This window comes from Haemaphysalis longicornis, unplaced genomic scaffold (genome assembly GCF_048455015.1).
Source record: "Haemaphysalis longicornis isolate Haplotype H1 unplaced genomic scaffold, Haemaphysalis longicornis Haplotype H1 scaffold_13, whole genome shotgun sequence".
Lineage (NCBI taxonomy): Eukaryota > Metazoa > Arthropoda > Arachnida > Ixodida > Ixodidae > Haemaphysalis > Haemaphysalis longicornis.
Window position 1 is genome coordinate 44,889,464 of NW_027526233.1, and position 17,973 is coordinate 44,907,436.

A 17,973-nucleotide genomic window follows, 5' to 3' on the forward strand; every position below is an offset into this window, starting at 1 on the left:
GCAGGGGCGCCCGGTGACTGCCCCGTCTATCTCCTACGTCTCCGCTTGGGCTCATTGCTAACTCGGTTAGGCAACGGGCCGTCGTTCCGTTTCTCTATTCTTTCCAGTTAGTATTGCTATCAGTGGCAGTCACTTTTTTATATGTTTGCGGGAGTTTCTGTGTGCACCAACGGTCGCGACAGAACCCTTGGGGGTAGAGGTAAAAAACGTCGCTTTAAAAAAGCGCCAGTCGCTGATATCGTACCCACCAATGAGGTTATAGGTGATGAAGAATGCAAAAAAGGAATCGATGCATTCCTCACGGTTATCTTTTTTGTATGAGCACAATCCCCTTACACCACTGGCACGGCACGCTGCAGGCGGTGGGTTATAATGGGTTGAGAAATCACCACTTATTTGTGGATGCGCCTATGTGTGCGATATGGGCCAATTTATTAGGAAACCTGCGGCGCTCACAGCGGCCTCAGCCTGGGACAGGGTGCCTGTACTCGTGCGAAGCGCTAATCGATAACAACGAGCCTTTCGGCGAAACTCGAACTGCCAACAAAGTGGTCCCGGTCAGGTGCAAAGGGTGACGCCTCTACATGCTTCTTGCTCGGCCTCCCATCGCCGCTGTAATGCGTAGTAAACAAGTGCCAAACGGCCCTCCACGAAAGAGGCAGCCAACCCAACGGTACGCTGTGTTTTAAAACGCGCTGGAGGTCAGCGCATGCCCACAAGTTCTGAGCTTGGAACCCATATAAATGACGTCGCGTATATCGGAGCCTGTTCGCTCAGTATCCGCTATTCTTTCTACTGCGATGTGCCACGTACAGTACCTTCGATGTCAGAGATAACGAATTGCCTTAGCGGGCCGTTAAAACTAAAAGCTAGGATTAACAGCTCAACCTTCACTGCGCCTGCGTCATGATTGTGTCACGTGTGAATGTACTGACCGCTGCGGATGTGCGGATGTGGCTCCCGTGTATTCACAAGTGCATGGAAGAGTCAGCCGCAGCAGCCTGGGAAATTTCAAAGTTTTGCCTTGAAGCACTCGGTCCGGGATGGCGGTAGCATCTTGCGACTGCGACTACTCCCGTCTTCCACACGATATCTGGCTCCGAATCCTTTCTTACGCGGACACCGATGTGCTACTCGCCATGGAAGCCACCGCGTCTTGCTTCACCGACATTGTCAGACATGAACACCTTCTGTCGAACATAGTCTGCGCTCCAAGTTCCGACGATGGGACCTTCCAGCGGTTCTTCACGACTCGCACGACGTGCAATGTGAAGGTTCTGGACGTGTCCAACTGCATTGTTGCCGCACCGGACGTCATATTCTCCTGGGTGAGGACCTGCCACGCACTGGCGGAGCTCCGCTGCGTCAACTGTCCAGTGCCCTACAGTACCTTGCTGATGGCATTAATGGAATGGCTCCCCCAACTTAAGCGCCTAGACTGGTCTTTCTTCGGGAAGAACCTCAGCGACGGCCTCATGCGCCGTTTCACGGCCGCGTACAACGAGAGGGCGGTACCGCAGTTGTGCAGCACGTACGTGGAAGTGGCCTGTCAGGGCGCGGACAACCACGCACTCCTGAGTTTCCTGCTGAGGCGTTGCATTGTGCTTCAGGAGTTGCACCTCCACGGCCTTTACGGCGACTTCACCATAGCCACGGCCACGTGTATCGGCGCTGCGACGTTTCCCACAGCCTCGGATGCGATCTTTGTGTACTCGGCAGAGCTGGACGTGCTACGGGGCGAGCAGCCGTATTTCGCCTCGCGATACCTCCGCTTGTGGCAGCTTCCCTCCAACTGCTCGGACAGAGCCTCTGCGTGTGCGAACCAGGTATGCCTTAGAGCGTCCACTGCCGGCGCCAGTTACTCGCGTTCTCGCGCCAAGTCCGAATCCGTCGAAATACCTCGCTTCAAGCCTGTGGTCGTGACACTAAGCAACGAAGTCGGTGTTCAACATAGATTGTCGGAAGTGGCGCTCGAGATGACTTGGACGCATATCGAGGTGCTCGCACTAGAAATGTTGCCTTATCCCGCGTCGTACACCGCTTCTTACGCCGGCTCCATGTTCAGGACACCCCTCATAATGTTCCTTAATTCCTTCCCAGTTCTCACGGAGCTGAACGTGAACTCGTTTCACTTCGCCGGCGGCATGGACTGCTGCCATGTCTTGGCTGCGATCCCTGTGAGGCTTCGAGCTCTGTCCCTCGCGCCATGCGGCATCAACCGGGCGTATTCTGTAAGAAACTTGGCAAAGGTGTCATCAAAGCTCGAGGAACTGGACGTGCGGGTGAACTGTGATAATGTTAGCCTACACTGCACCTTCTGTTGCCAGCCTTTCCGAGTGCGCGGAGCTGATGCGGCTCTTCTGCAGCAGCGCAGTTTACTCAGACGCTTTACTCTTTTCGGCGTTCTGAAAGTGCGGTCCCTTGAATTCATCGCCAATCTCCGCACGTCAGAGCTGCGGATTTCCTTCATGGCGGATTGGGACACAGTGTCTCTGACATATAACGGTTGCAATGTGCTCAGCTGCAACGACAATTTGCGGTCACTTGTTCTCAGAGACAGCGCGGTGCACCGTGGCCTCGAGTTCTACCAGGAAAAGCTTGACGCCCTCAGCGGCCTACATCACCTCAGCCTCGACCTGAGCACGCCGTCTGAGTGCGACAAAGTCCGGTCGTTTTTTAACCACATGACTGCTCGACTTCCAGTGTTGCAGACACTCCACTTGCACTACGTCGGTGGTGATAACTGCGTACGGACCCTGACTTGGTTGCGGCAACCAGCATGGTACCGGGAACCGAGTGAAGATGATAGACAGCCTGCTGGAGCTCTTCTTGCGGATAGGCCGTGCATCGGCTGTTCGATGGCCACGTTTATTGGCCTGGCCAAGCCTCGACATCACAGGAAGAATTGCTTGTAGGTCTTTTTTGTCGATTATTCTTCAAATCTTAATTTTACATCAGATAGCGCGTACGTACCGTTTTTAGCATCGCATTGACAACTGTGACATACTCGGGCGCTGTAGTTATTAGTAACTCGATTTCGGTGCAATAATCCTTTGTTTAGAAGTGTGCCATTATTTGTTTCGTACATCTGAGGGCCGTCCTTCAGTTTGTGCACGCAGCTTTTGAAGGCGTGGCCAATATGTTCTTGCTACTATCGCAATCATTTTGCCACTTTGTTAGCGGGACGTGTTTTAGTACACATATCTGTGGACAGCGTTTTTACCTTTGAGACTATAGCTTTTATGCTGTAGTGACAATGAGAGCGTTTAATTAGTATGTTTATCTTGTATTGGTGTAGCGCCAAGTGCGTATTATACGGGATGTTCCTGGTAAACGGATAGGCATCGTTTTCCAATCGTTAGCATGTAGTGTAGGTTATCGCTATAACAAAAATGTATTTTGATGTGTCACGTTGCTCTTACATGTGTTTTGTTGGAATAAACAGACTTAAAGGGTTGTTAGTTTACCGTAGTTCTGGAGCGCTAGAAGTGAATAGTGTAAGTATTCCTCACAACTACACAAGAACTCGATTAAGTCCTGCTTTTTTTTTCGTGTTCTGGGAGCGCAAACCTGGTCTTCCGCTTTGCTGTTGGGTGTGAACGCCGAGATAACGCTTAGAAAAGTGCGCGAAAATTTCGTTTCGTGCACCTTTTCAACACGTGTATACGTGTACTATGGATAGTTTAGTGCCCGCAATGGAACAAAGCGATTTATTGATTGACACAAGTGATGAGGCGCGCCGTAGTTGAAGGCTACGGATTAATTTTTACCACCCGGGAATCTTCAACGTGCGTCTAAATCTCCAACACACGGGCGTTTTCGCTTTTCGCCTCCATCAGAAAAGCTGACGCCGTGGCCGGGAAGCGAACCCGCGTCCTTGGCGTCAGCAGCACAGCACCTTAATGGGAGAAAACGAAAACATGGTCTGCGCCGACTGGCCGGCTAGCTTCGCTTGTCGGACTTGCAATGCTCATTGATCAAACCAATGGCAGTTGTATGTCGTTCAATGTGTGGCAGATGTCATTAGTCGGCTGCGCTAATCGCTGCTGTAGCTGTCTGTTTATCCTAAATGCCACTAGCAACGCAGGTATGCGCAATCTTCACTTTAGGTTTGATCTTGTCAGATTGTTTTTAGGAAAGTTACGTTTTTTCTTTTTTTCCGTTGTCTAGCTTTCCGAAATTCTCTTCGAGCAATTATCTCAATTTACGCTTTCTTATCGATTACTTTTTTTTTCGCCAAACGCGTTCTTGTGGAAATGCAAGTCGTTAAATTGTTTTTCGCTGTTTTCGCCATTCTATATTCGTATTTGGAGCGTTTTTGGCGGACATTTTTTTTTTTGCTTAATTTTGCGTTTGGGTGGAGACGTACAGCCGCGGACAATTCAAATACGAGCTGCGGAGCGCCTGGCCGAAGATACCGGTGCCGTCAACTGGCATTGGCCGCGCAAAACGCACGGACATGCGCAGTTGAGATAACGGGAGCGAGGCTGCGTGTCCGATATGTTTCGCTCTGTCCACTTGCATGCTTGCCTTGTCGCCATGCCGCAAGTGAAAGCAATTGTTAGCGATGCGGCGCGAGATAGTATCTTCGGCCACTGTGTGCTCAGCTCACACGAGCGCCTGGTCCCCGTGTGCGCCATCGTCACATTGCCGACACAGCTTTGCATGTGGAATGCAGTAACGTAAGCAAATAAGAATGGACATCTTGGTCAAGTCTAAAGCATGCTCAGTAATACCCGATCCACAAATTTCTACAAGCACTTAGGTGCCTGCCAAAAAAAACGAAATAAATTGGGCCGCCAAAATTGTCGTGCAAGGGCAACGTACCTCTAGAATGGTTAGACGTGCATGTCTACTGAATTTTTGTGAATATTAAAATTCTGCCAGTAATTTCCCGAGACCACACAGTGCGTGCAGTTAATGTAGCATGTGATTGAAGACGAGTTCTGGCGGTATATCTTTGTTTGCTACAAGTACCGAATAAGCCAAGTGGCTCAGTCATGACTCCGCCGAAGAAAGGCGTATTCTTGTTGGCGGCCAGCTCATTGTTCAATTCCCGAGCCACTGCACCACGAACGCAAAACGATGCAGTGCCATCAGAAGTTAGGTGGCATGCATTTATTTTTGCGTCCATTTCTGTGCGCTGGTTTTCTTCAGGAAAGCATGATGAGCTCAACAGTATGCCTTACGAGAGTGTGCATGCGTTTCCCACGCAAGTACTGGCCGCAGCTGCAAGCAATTACGCGCCGCATTGCTCTTAACGCGACCAACACCTTCAGCTGCAGCGGCGGTAGAACTTGCAGTGCTTGCAGCGCTCTTGCGGCATGGCGACAAGGCAAGCATGCGAGCGAGAAGAGCACAACATATCGCAGTGGGACACGCAGCCTCGCTCCCGTCATCTCAACTGCGCATTCCCGTGTGTTTTCCGCGGCCACTGCCAGGTGATGGCACCGGTATCTTCTACCGGGCGCTCCGCAGTTTTTATTTGAATTGTCCATGACTGTACAAGATGGATATTCTTGACTTTGTCGGCTCGTTTTTGGGATCATGTAATTTTATGATTCTTTGAGCTTTGTTGTTTTGCAAAATTCTCTTCGACCAAGTGTTCCCATTTACGTTATTATAACGATAACTGGCGTTTTAACGCCAAACCGGAATTTAGGGGGGAACTGCAGAGCTTTGCACAGTTTTTCTCCGTTTTTTTTTCCCTTTTTGCATTCACATATTGCAGTTCTTGTGGAATTGCTTTTGCGCATTCTTGGGTTTTCGCGGAGATGTATAAGGTTCATATTTTTTACTTCCTCAGATAAGTTTTGTGAAAATGTTATTTTTGCAATGTTTATAATTTTAGTTATTCAAATTTTGTTAGACCAATTATCTGCATTTACGCTATTATAACGATTACTGGTATTTTTTGCCAAATCTGTCGTTTTGTAGAAGTGCAGGGTGGTACGCGGTATTTCGCCATGTTTTTTTTTGTACTTTGAACGTCGTTTTATTGCGTACTGCTTTTGTTCAGTCTGCTTTTGGGTGGAGACCATTCCAACGAGGGCGCCGCCATCTTGCGTGCGCAGCGCCCTCACGTAGCTGGCCGATTCGCTGGCTTGGGCGTTTGCTCTGCGGCGCATGGGCGCTAACGGCGGCGCGGTGAAAGTATATACACTTTACGTGCTACAGAGGTCTGTTCGCCGGGGGTTTATCCATAACATCCGTTATGGATGACTGCCGCGGCACCAGTGAACGCAGGTATTTTTTTTTCTTTGTCCGTGATCTAACAAGAAGTTAAGGAGTACACACAGCACAAGCAGCGCACACGCCAGTACGGACGAACGGCTTCAGTCGCGGCAGCGGCGACACGATACTCCAAGTTTGACTAGAGAAAGAAGGTCATCCCCGGCGGGGAGGCGAGTCGGGGGAGTGGGTCGTCACGCGGTCGTCGCCGTCGTGTGACAAGCGCGTCGGCCGACATCGCGCTGACAACGACACCCCGCCGACTTCTCACTTACGCAGACGGTTGGCCAACGGTCGGCACGGTGTGGCATGGCCGCCGATCGACAGCTCGCCGATACCGTGTTTGCCGACCAAATCGGCCGATGGTCGGTCTAGTGTGACCGCTCCTTTAGAGTGAGGAAGAGCGACCATGAACAAAACTTTTGTCGCTAGGACGCAAGGGAGAATACAGTGAGACCCAGTTAATACATAATCACCCCCTATCTAAAGCTCCATTGCTGCCATCACGTTTGTATTAACGTATTAAGTCTGTGCTGTCAGCGTGCGTACATATTTTAGTGGACCCTCTGACGTGTCGGTGCGGTTTGTTTACGTGCTGCGCGCCGCGCTGTCGTTGGGGGTTGCTTCGGCAGCGGCGAAGTCCGTGCGGCGTCATTTCTTCAAGGTGCCGTAGGATCCTGACGGATGGACGGCGTCGGAAAGCGCGATTCCGCGGGAACTCTTCAAGGTTACGTGGCAGATATACGGCTGTGACATTCATTGATAGCCTTCAGACATCGTCAACTGTTACGAACAGATCCTGAACGGTCAAACAAAGGATACCGTGAGGCAGGTCAACCCTGACCGAGAGTGCGGTGCCCCGTATTTCCCCTAACAGACCTGAGCACCTGTCGAAGCGAAGGTGCCGAAGTCACGCAGAAAACCACCCAAAGGGAGCGTTGCGTCCTGCCAAAGGATGGGCCTTTGTTCGACAAATGACCGTATGGATGGTGTAGAAACCCCCGAGGGTACCATGGAAGGAGCAAAAGACGACGCGCCGAGACCAATCTCAACGCAACCCCAGCCCCACCACCTGGTCGGCGTCAGCAACGACCCGCGCCGCGGTACTGCAGTATATTATCTCTATGTCAGTATATTATCTCTCTGCTGCGAGGTCGCTCTCTTTTCCAACTGACCTTATCTAAAAATGCTGCACGGCACTATTACAACAGTGCGGTAGCGCTAACATCACGCACTTCCGTCGTTCTGAAGTGAACATGATGCCCTTTCCAACTCGCTTGCGGCCACAGAATTTCTAACTAGCTTAAGAAACTTTATGCTTGCGGCTTCTTGTAGCCAGTTCAGTAACAAAGCCTGCCAAGACACATCAAAAGCCAAAATGGCGGTTCCCAAGCGGCTTTGGAGTGTCAGGTTGAGACGCATCATACGGGAACGGGCCCACAGTTGCGATGTTACAACGGGGTTCCCAATCCATTATGCCTATGGAAGCTATGCCGGGATCGATGACCAACAACGTAACAGCCAGGAAAACGCAACAGTGAGGAACGTAACAGCGGTGTACTACTGTATATAAACCTAGGAGTGTCCCCCCGCTACAAAGGGGCAGCCGCCAAGCCACCGTGATCACGATACACCTTGACCAGCCGGTGGCATTCGCGCTTCATGTTGCATGGAGGTTGGGGTCGACGTAAAATTCGGGGCGCGTCAATCTTCGGCGTTCACCAGAAATAATCGCCGTGAGATTGCGCTGCACGGAGGTTGGCCTGCAATAAACTGTTAGGGGCCGGCAAGCCCGTTTTTTAACTCAAATCGGTACTGCACAGCAGAGACTCCCGTCCTCCTTCGTTCTTCATCGGCGTAGCAACAGCTGGTGAGTTCACAAGTAGGCACACGGTTGCATTCGCCGCCAATCGTCGTGAACGTGGTGTATACGCTCCGTGCTCAGGATTGCTGACCATGGCGCCATCCTCAAGCCCTGAAGAGAACTCTGTAACTGACGGTGTTTTTTTTTTCGAAACGCACTTAAATATCATCAAGGCTTCCTATACCTGCATAAATCACAATTTCAGCCAGCGCCGAGATACGGTGGGACCCATAATAGAAAGTTAGATCTTTTCAGTGGAGGGACACGTCAACAGCAAGCTGTGTCTAGTTATCTACCGAAAAGGTGCACAGCACCCGTCAGAGCTCGGCTTCTGTAGTGAACCTGCATCGTGTCTCCAGCGACTGCTGTAGTGCCCTCCCGGAAATCAAATTCTCTGTTCTTGGGGACTGAGAACTCAAGGTCGCGGCCAAAGGACATCCGAGTAAGTCCTAGTCGCAGCCAACCAGAGTGACTTGGGGAAGCGGAAAGCGATGTGCGGGGACCTGTTGTGTTCGAACTTGGCTGTGGGAACATGTTCGTTCTCGCCGACACGCACAACGCGGACCAGCTCAAGGCCAACGCCCTCTGGTTCATTAAGAGAACACTACAGATGTCATGGAGACAGACGGCTGGAAGGCAATATGGTGGGCGACAAACGAGACCTCGTCGCACCAGTCTTGCGTGCACTGGCGGTGCCGCATGCTGCACCAAAGGCTGCATTTGTGAGCAAATGACGATTGACGAAAAGCAGTGGCGAATTGTGGTGCGCCACTCCAGACGGGTCAGTTGTCATGTCTGTGTTATCTGCAACAAGTTCGATTGCCAAAAAAAATTTTAAGAAAATGACATCACCTTTTAACTCTCTTAACTTCAACATTTCAAGCGCATTGTTAAAGCTATTCATACCCTTCCCCAACTAACAAATATAACTGTTATTCAATTCAATGCTATTCACCAGTTCAGTCATGCGCACGCTCAATTTGGTCCTGTTAAGCGTATATATTTGTTGAACAGATATCAGCTCACCATTTTTCTTTCCACCATGTTTTCCGGCACTCATGCGCGTACTGCCACCATTCCACTCAAGTAATAAGAGTGACCATAATAATAATAATAATAGGGTACACGCAATAGTATTTGAAAATGATAGGATCACCACGTCTTCAAACAAGACATATAACGGAAGAAAACACGAGAAATGAAGTTCAAACCGCAGAACAAGAAATAGAAATTTCCTCCTCTCACCTACCAAGCAATGATCATCATAGATCTATAATTACCCAGGGCGAGACAAAGGCGTGCCCCATAGGCGTCCAACTTCAGATATCCACTGCGTACAATGCAATATTTTTTTTCCGAGCTGTCATATCTGAGTATCGGGAATGCGCCCTTACTTGCAGCCTAGTCTTTAGGAAGCCGTTTTGTTACTATGGGGATCAACTGGTTACCTGCTTTCGGTATTCACGCCCTGCCAACTTTACTTCTTTCCCTAATTTTCAGTTAAGACGTCTTCCAACGTATCGGCTGTCGAATCCGTGATGCTGGGTTCATATTACTATTGATGGTATTATGCAAAAATATATAATTTTGATGAGTCGACGTGATTCGTTAGGAGGAGGGAAAAGAAGGTGAAAAATTCACGCTTCTCCACGAAGAAATCATGACGAGTGGGCGGATCACTGGGGGTTGTTCTTACCATAAATCACCCGTGGCATTGCCGACTCACGCATGTAAATGATTGACAACGCGTGTGTATAGTATATACAATTCCAATCCATCCCAATTCGATACAATTAAGTTTAGTCGAATCCAATCCAATGCTCCTCGCATTTGCGCGATACTGTGCACACGTGACGCCAAGCCCCGGAAAAGCGATGTCCTAAGGTGCTTCGCCCCTAACAAACGTGCTATTGAGTCTAACTAAAATTTTAAAAAAGAAAAAATCAGTTCCACTCAACGTGAGAGCATCCAAGGGCGCGGGCAGGGATTCGCCTGAAGGGCTGTGGCGTCCTCTCTTGACTAGCTTCAATAACAGCCTGCCGTTGATACCTAAGCTAGCGAAGAGAGGGGGCCACCGTTCTCAGAGGCCTATGATGAGACTCTAGATTTCGGTTTTGTCAATTTTGTGTAATATTTCAATAATTCATGAGTCATTTTGCTGCTTCGCAATCGAGTGTTACTCCAAACAAAATCGCCGCCGCATGGTGCAGAGTCTGCCCGATTTGCGGTTTCTCAAAGCTAAACAAGTCTATGGGTGCTCTACATCCCGCCACTTTGCTCGGGCAAGCTCCAATAAACATACTGAGTTGAAAAAGATATTTGGGAATCTTTCCGATGGTGGAATACGAAACAGGGTCATGCGCAGAACACCTCGACCACAATAGCTCATTGGTGATTTTAGATAACTGGGGGGTGGGCATAGTGCACTGCTTGAGATCTTCGACTTAGAAACGGGTTTTGGCGACATTTACTGCGGGTTACGGCCGTGACTTAAGCGCTCAAATAATAAAAAATATTGTCTGTATCTAGAGCGCCGTCCGACGGCATTATAAGCAATCCACAAAAGGGACCTCTCCCAGCGTTATGTAAAGAAATGCTGCCTCGAGTACTACTTTGGTCTCCCTTGCGTTACGTAATATTACCTAACCTGACATAAGAAAACTAAGAGAAATCGAGAATTTAAAGCACCAAACACTAACCTACACAGGAGTATGGTAGCCACCATAACAGGAGGAGGAATAGGCGTTTATTAGAGTCATGGCCTCCGCAGTCAGCTGCCGGCGCGCCGTTGCTCCGTCCATCCATTCCAATCGCTCGGAGAGAACGCAATTCCGAAGTGGCTGTTCCGCTGTTTTCCGCCGCGCCGCGGGGCGCGGTGCAGATGGATCACATGAGCAGCCGTGTACGCTCTACAGCACCCTCGAAATGGCTTTTGACAGCTGTTACACTTGGCGCGGGAAAAAATAAACGGCCGCAGCTCCCATAGGAACCAAGAGCAATATATAGCACATGGTGATCGATGCATTTATGTGAGCAACAATGGCAACCAGACGGTTTTATTTCACTAGCACGGTGCCCCGCTATCCTCTCGACCAAACCGGCAGAGACTTTCCTATAACGCCACAGTTCAGAAATTTCCCGCGATTAAATGACGTTCACCTCACTAATCGAATTTGTTATTTCTTACGCTGGCGCACGGTCCTAATGCAGTTCTGCAAAGACGAGGCTATTTATTCGAGAGTAGGCTGCGATTGCCTCGTCCCCACGACACGCGGCCCTGCTCTATTTCAGCCTTTGAGTCGATGTTTGTAGGAGGTAACACCTGCTGTCTTGTTCATACACGTGCTACACTAGCGTTTCGGAGGCCTCTCAATCGAAGGGCATTTGGCTCGAACGACACCTTTCAGCTGCTACACGACGTGTTTCAAAGGCATCTGACTGAAATCAGACCTTTCCTATTCTCAAAAACTTTTGAAACTTTCAGTGAAAAAGCTAGTTTTAATATTTTTGCTAGTTTGGTTTTTATTTCTCTGTCTAGAATTATAAAGTATCTTTGTACTCTGCATACCAGCGCCGCGAAAAATAAAATCTACGACGGGGTCGGAAGCCTTGTTGCCATTTTCTTTTGCGTGTTCCTGTAGGTTCAGTGTTGTCAAGTCTTGTTGCCCCTGTTATTGTTTTTAAAATTGATGACATCATCGTACATAATTTATTCCGTTTAATATAAGTTTTCTAGCTTTATATCCATGATTGCAGGGGCTGAGATATCACGTGCGTCGCTATAACCAGCAGAAAAACGAAAGCGTGCGTGCGAACCGCGCCAGTTTTGGAGCGTAGCAGCAACGCACGTGTTGGTAGATTTCTAGGAAAGCCGCATTGGAGACCGGCTGCGTACGAAAAGTGGCGTGTAAAACAAAATGGTTGACGGCATCTGGGTGGCTGGTTTGAGACAGACGCGGGTGCAATTCCAATCGAAAATCGATAATTTATTACAGCTGAGTACCCGCCGATTTCGCAGTATTAGCGATTATACTGTATATTCAGTTATTCGCGTTATTATATCAATTCTTCCTTTCAAGACACGGGCGGTACAGGATTAACCAATGCGCTCTTTATGGTGGCAAAAAAAGTATGGGATTACTCGTAAAAATGTCGAATTATTTATTAACCAGCACTACTGTCAGCTGTTGTTGCATGTATGGCCTTCTCATTCATTATCAGGGCCACTGCGTCCTGCAAGCGCCTTCACAATTTTTGTAGTGTACCTCTGCTTACCATGTATTTTATCTTAGATACTGGCAAAAAGGCCGAGCAACTGGGCCCCACCCTGTCCGGCGAATATTCTTCACAAGACTTCAGAAGTGCCTCGCAAGGCTGATAAGCAATAATCCTAGCTTAGTTTGCGAAAACCCCATTACTTCCGTGCCATGAATAATTGGAAGAAGTCATAGGAGCATGGAATCATAAATTAGTAGTACGTTTTCAGTGACTAAATTTCTATGCTCAATGTTTAGCAATGACTGAAAGAAGTAGATGCACTGGAGTTGTTCAAGCATGTTGTAGTCAAAAGATATTGCGATGAGGTTTCACATTTCTTGCGCAAGAAAGATAACATGCACGAGAAGGTGTAGCGCTTTCATAAATATCAAATGGGTTGTGCAGGCCTGCTCATTACATACAATTGCTAAGCCACATTGGTTGGTATCAAATTATGGTGAGTAAGAGATCAAGCACTGGAATTTTAGGGCACCGAAATAGGTTACAGCTGTTTATTTCACATACTCAATACCGCGAGTTCTTTTGCTGGGTAGCATTTACATACTTGTTCACAAACAAAAACACGGAGCGATACTCCAGAAAGCAGTACTTTGCACCTGAGCCGCTTTAGGTGCGATTAACATATGAGCAACAAAGCTATACTCACAGAATTATGTACACAAAGTGATCAAAGGTGATATTACAATATTACATAGGAAATTCCTCAAGAGTGCGTGAAATCACACAGCAATAAACACTACATAAAAAAATATCAAAAGCCTGTGCGACTACATTGAAACGATGCAAACAGTCAGCAACAAAGCAATACACACAAACAGTAAAGAAGAAAGTGATCAAAAAGCATTGTCAACAGTAGGCAACCAGGCAGTACACACAAAACACTAAACAACAAAGAGGTAAAAACCCTTATACAAAAAACCACAAAACATTGCACGAAACCACCCTTCAAAATGCCCTACATGAAAAAAATATCACAAGGCTGTACAACTGAGAATGCAAGCAGTATTAAGGAGCACTGTTACCATAGTTGACACTCGAGACAGTTCAGGTAGGCATGATCTTACTCTCTTCCTAGTTCCGTCTCGGGGAAACTCCGAATGCACTTGATGGGTATCACTCAATTCGTTACGTTTTGTACTGCAATATGCTAAAGCCTTTGTGACACATTGTTCTTGTTTTTATACTCGTATCATCTATGGCATGGGGCATGGAGGGACAGACACGGGTACTCAGGATGGTGACGACGCTCTGCTGACCACGCCGCCAGGCTACGATCCAGAGATAGTTGTTGATGAGGTTGATTACAGTGACCTGGACCCACCGGACAACATTCCTGGCAGCAGTGACGAATCAGCTGTTGCAGAGGTACCAGCTGTTCAACTGGTACAATTGCAGGTCCACCAACAAACGCACCCAGCAGCCATGCAACACCGCTAGTGCAGCTGCCCAGGCAAAAGCGCAAAACCTCCTCTGCTGTACATTTTGGAGCTCTTCTCGACGGGCACGGTTACTCAGTAAAAACCTCAAAGCTGCGAGGACCAGAGTGTTCGAGCTGTGCGAGCCGCAGCTCAAAATTCAGGAGAAGTTGTACAACTCCATTTCGAGGTATTTTGACCGGCACTAAGGAGAAAATAAGCGTTGCTTCCCTGTGTGTTGTAGAACTCAACAACGGTCACCCTCACTGAATTGCCAGTGGCCTGCACAGCAGGTGTATAGCGTGCAGGCTGATCATACAGTGCTTCGCGTGCCTGAAATTCGGCACACCACTGAGGCAAAACGGTATTAATAACAATGCAGCATGCATGAATGGAAAAGCCTGGCATGGTCTAAGTCACACTCTATGCGTCTTAGCCAGAACCGAAGAACTCTATGCGTCTTCGCCAGAACCGAAACCTTGTCTTCGTCCAACGAATTGTATTTTCAACTATGCGTCTGGTCTTTACGAGCTCGCAGTTCAACCTTCTCTGCTCGGCATCCAGCTGGCTCCTGTAGCTGAAGGAATTGATAAGGTTAGGCGCGAGGGGAAAGGCTTGATCCCACAGCATCAGGAGAGGCACAACCGTGCCGCTGATGTTGACTAGTGGCGTCTGGAACAGTGGCCGGCTAACATGGCAAGCCAGGTCCGATCGCAGGTACAAGAACGAATCGTGGCACTGGCCTGGTGAGTCCACCTTCACGAACCTGAACCGGTATGGGTGGTCCACGGGGGCCAGCAGGATCGTAAATAAAGTTATGTCTATAGCGAGCTCGCTGCGTGCAAGTGGTCATGAGTCGTGTATGCGCATTCCTTATATATTTGACTGAAAAAATGCGGCTTAAAGCCGCCTTGTTTAGCGCTTAATAATAACAGCGAACCATCTGGCACTTGGCTGTGAGAAAAACTGCGTACGTTGGCAAAGCATTGCACGCGCTAAAGAGCTGCTCAGCAACTCTTACCCTAAATAAGTATCTTGGGGAAAAATACTGAATTCGGCCGCTAGGATGGCTCTGTTATTAGCGGAGTTTTATTTACTTTTCCTAGTTAGTTCAGAGTGAAGTAGTAAACGTTGCAGAATTTCCCACTTGTGCCCGTCTACGAAGGAAATATGGGTGGAGGAAACGGCTATAACTCTTGTTTTATCAAACCTATCTCAAAGCAAATAATATGAAGGTCGGCAGCTCAGATGATTGAATTATTACGCCGAGTTTCTTATGCTCGTTACATTTAGTTTGGGGTGAAGTTGCAAACGTTATACAGAATTCCCCTCTGCTGTCAATCCATGGCTATCTCCGTACAAAGGATATATGTTAACAGAAAACGGATGTAACTCCGCTTTCACTGATACGATGCCTACACAGATTATAGAAGTATTCGTCGCTAAGACCACTGTACCATAACGCTGAGCTTCACCCACTTGTAACACTTAGTTAAGAGTGCTGTTGTAAGCGTTATAGAATTCCCGACTTCTGCCAGTACACGTCCGTCTATACGCATGGGAGTATGGCTACAGGAAACGGATGAAACTCTTCTTTCTTTGAAACTATGCTAAACAAATCGTATGGCGATTGGCTGCTAAGAAAATTGTATCATTACGCCGAATTTCATAGACTTGCCGCAATTATTTCAGAGTGCAGTTGAAAACGTTACGGAATTCCCGTCTTTTGTCAGCCTGCAGTCTTTCTACGAAGGGAGTATAGTTGCAGAAAACGACTGCAGCTCATTTTTTACGTAAACCGCCCCGAAACAGATTACACGACAATTAGTTGATAAATAATTCCAAGGAAGTTACGTCTGCCGGTTCATTCAATATAGTAAGTGGGTGGATAACTAGTTATTCAGCAATACAGTTTCGCCAGTTTTCAACCTTCAAAGGGCTATAACTTTTCTATTCCTTTCGGTGTGGCAATTAAAAAGGTGAAAAGCATAATTTAAAGCCCACATCTATGACGCAGGATATAAATAAAACTGAGCATATAACAACTCACTAGGGATAAACTTGCGGTGTATCAATGCACCTCGCGGCTTTTAAATGACGCCAACACATTTTGGTGCTCGCTTCTTCGGGGCTTGTAATAATGTTTTGTGCGCATGGACTACCAGATAAAAAATAAATTCTTTACGATGAGCATCACACGAGGTTGACGGGCTGATCGAGCGCTCACGCCTCCAAATGCGGGAAACCGGAGATCGTAAATCTCGAGTGCTTTGCGTTTATGTTTCGTACCAATCTCATTACTTAATTCTGATGCACAACGCATTCGAGATGAAGGCACCAGTAGTGGTTCCCCGGATGGCCCTATCCACCACTTTTTGCTGGTCTTGAGTGCGTGAGCTGGTCAGCTGGTCCTCCCACTGCTCCAGTGTTGGGTTTGGTTGGGGCGTTAATGATGGTGATTGTCGGAACTCCCAGGCCATATGGTAGAGGGTGTAGGGTGTGGGGAAGTGTTGACAAGTCAGAGTGTATGTTGTTGGGTAGATGGCATGGAGTAGTGTTCCCTGGGGGTACGTGTTAGTTTACAGCTGTCTGAGGGTAATGGCGTCCTCTCTGGTCATGTTGGGGTGTGGTGGGGGGTAAATGCGGCGCAGCAGTCAATAATGTGCGAGGAAATCTGTGTATCTTCTTGGAATGTCATCGCTGGAGGTCATGAATCTGTCTGCCAACGAGGGGAAGGCCTGGAAGGTATGCTCGCGGGCAGCGGCGCGTGTCCCTTCATTCCCCTCGAGGGATGCGTGGCCTGGGGTCCAGACTATGCGGAGTTCGGGTGGGCTTTGTTGATTGTTCAGGATGCGGATGGCTTGACAAGAAACGCGACCTGGTTGGTAATTGCGGCAGGCGGTTTTGGAGTCTGTGATGACCGTGAGGTAGTCTGAGCCCGTCGTAGCAGCGAAGGCGATGGTAATTTCCTCTGCAGACTCTGTGTGAGGGACTGGGATTGTGGCCGACGTGAGTTCTGTGCCATGGTTGTTGACAACGCTGATGGCATGCGCAGACTTTCGAGGGTACCTTGCAGCATCTGTATAGCGGACCGCTGGTTTGTTGTCTCCGTAGGATTTTCTGAGTGTGATGACCCTGGCCTTTCTTTCTTCGGTATGCATTGAATACGGGATGCATATTTCTGGGGATTGGAGCAACGGTAATAAGTTAGCGTAGAACCAGGGGGATACGCTGTTCACTATATGCTGTCTCCTGTGCATCGTAACCAAGCCGACGTAGGGTATGACGACCCGTTTTGGTGAGTTTAAGTCTGTCGAGTTGGCTGATTTTGTGAGATTCAGCGAGTTCCTCCCAGGTGTTGTGGAGAACACGTTTCATTAGCTTGTCGGTAGAAGTTGTCGGAGGTAGACCAAATGCAAGCTTGTAGGCCTTCCGGATAAGGACATTCAGTTTGTCGCGCTCGCTATTCTTGAGACTGAGGTATGGAGTGCCGTAAGTAAACCTACTGATGATTAGGGCTTGGGTCAAGCGTATTATGTGGTGCGCTTTGAGACCATGACGTCTGTTGCTTACGCGGCGAATGTGATAGGTGACTTGAATTACTTTTTCTTGAACGTTTTGGATGGTTGTGAGGCCTGCTCCGTCTCTCTGTAATTTTAAGCCGAGAATTCGTAGGGTATTAACCAGAGGTATGGGGTTACCATTGACTGAGAGTTCAAGGTCGGGTATGGGGGCGGGTGGGCGACCTCTGCTGCGTTTTTTGAGCAGTAAAAGTTTCGATTGGTCAGCGGCACAGGAAAGCCCGCGAACCCGGAGGTATTCTTTCGTAATGTTTATTGCTGTTTGGAGTTCGTCTTGTTGTCCTCCTACTGAGCATGTACGCGTCCAGATAGTGATGTCGTCTGCGTACAGCGCATGACTGATGCCTGGTATCTTGTTCAGGAGTGGCGATAGCCCTCGCATTGCCACGTTAAAAAGCAGTGGAGAAATGACAGAACCTTGGGGGGTGCCTTTTGGTGGTGTTTTAGAGTTGCCGTGCGGAGTTGTCCCACTGCAATTGTGGCCGTGCGGTCGGTGAGAAAGTCGCGCACATAACGGTAGACTTTCTCTCCGCAGTGGGTAGATTGCAGGCCTTCGAGTATAGCTTGATGGGTGACATTGTCAAACGCGCTTTTGACGTCAAGT

General features: G+C 48.5%; 1 protein-coding gene across 1 annotated transcript in view; it reads left to right on the forward strand.

The window, feature by feature from the left end:
• Positions 1-767: 767 nt before the first annotated feature.
• Positions 768-17,973, forward strand: part of LOC144163806 (uncharacterized) — a 70,795-nt gene continuing 53,589 nt past the window's right edge. The window contains exon 1 of the mRNA XM_077694515.1: positions 768-2,653. Coding sequence (XP_077550641.1) covers positions 1,044-2,653 — 1,610 coding nt within the window. The 5' untranslated portion in view covers positions 768-1,043. The remainder of the gene's footprint in view (positions 2,654-17,973) is intronic.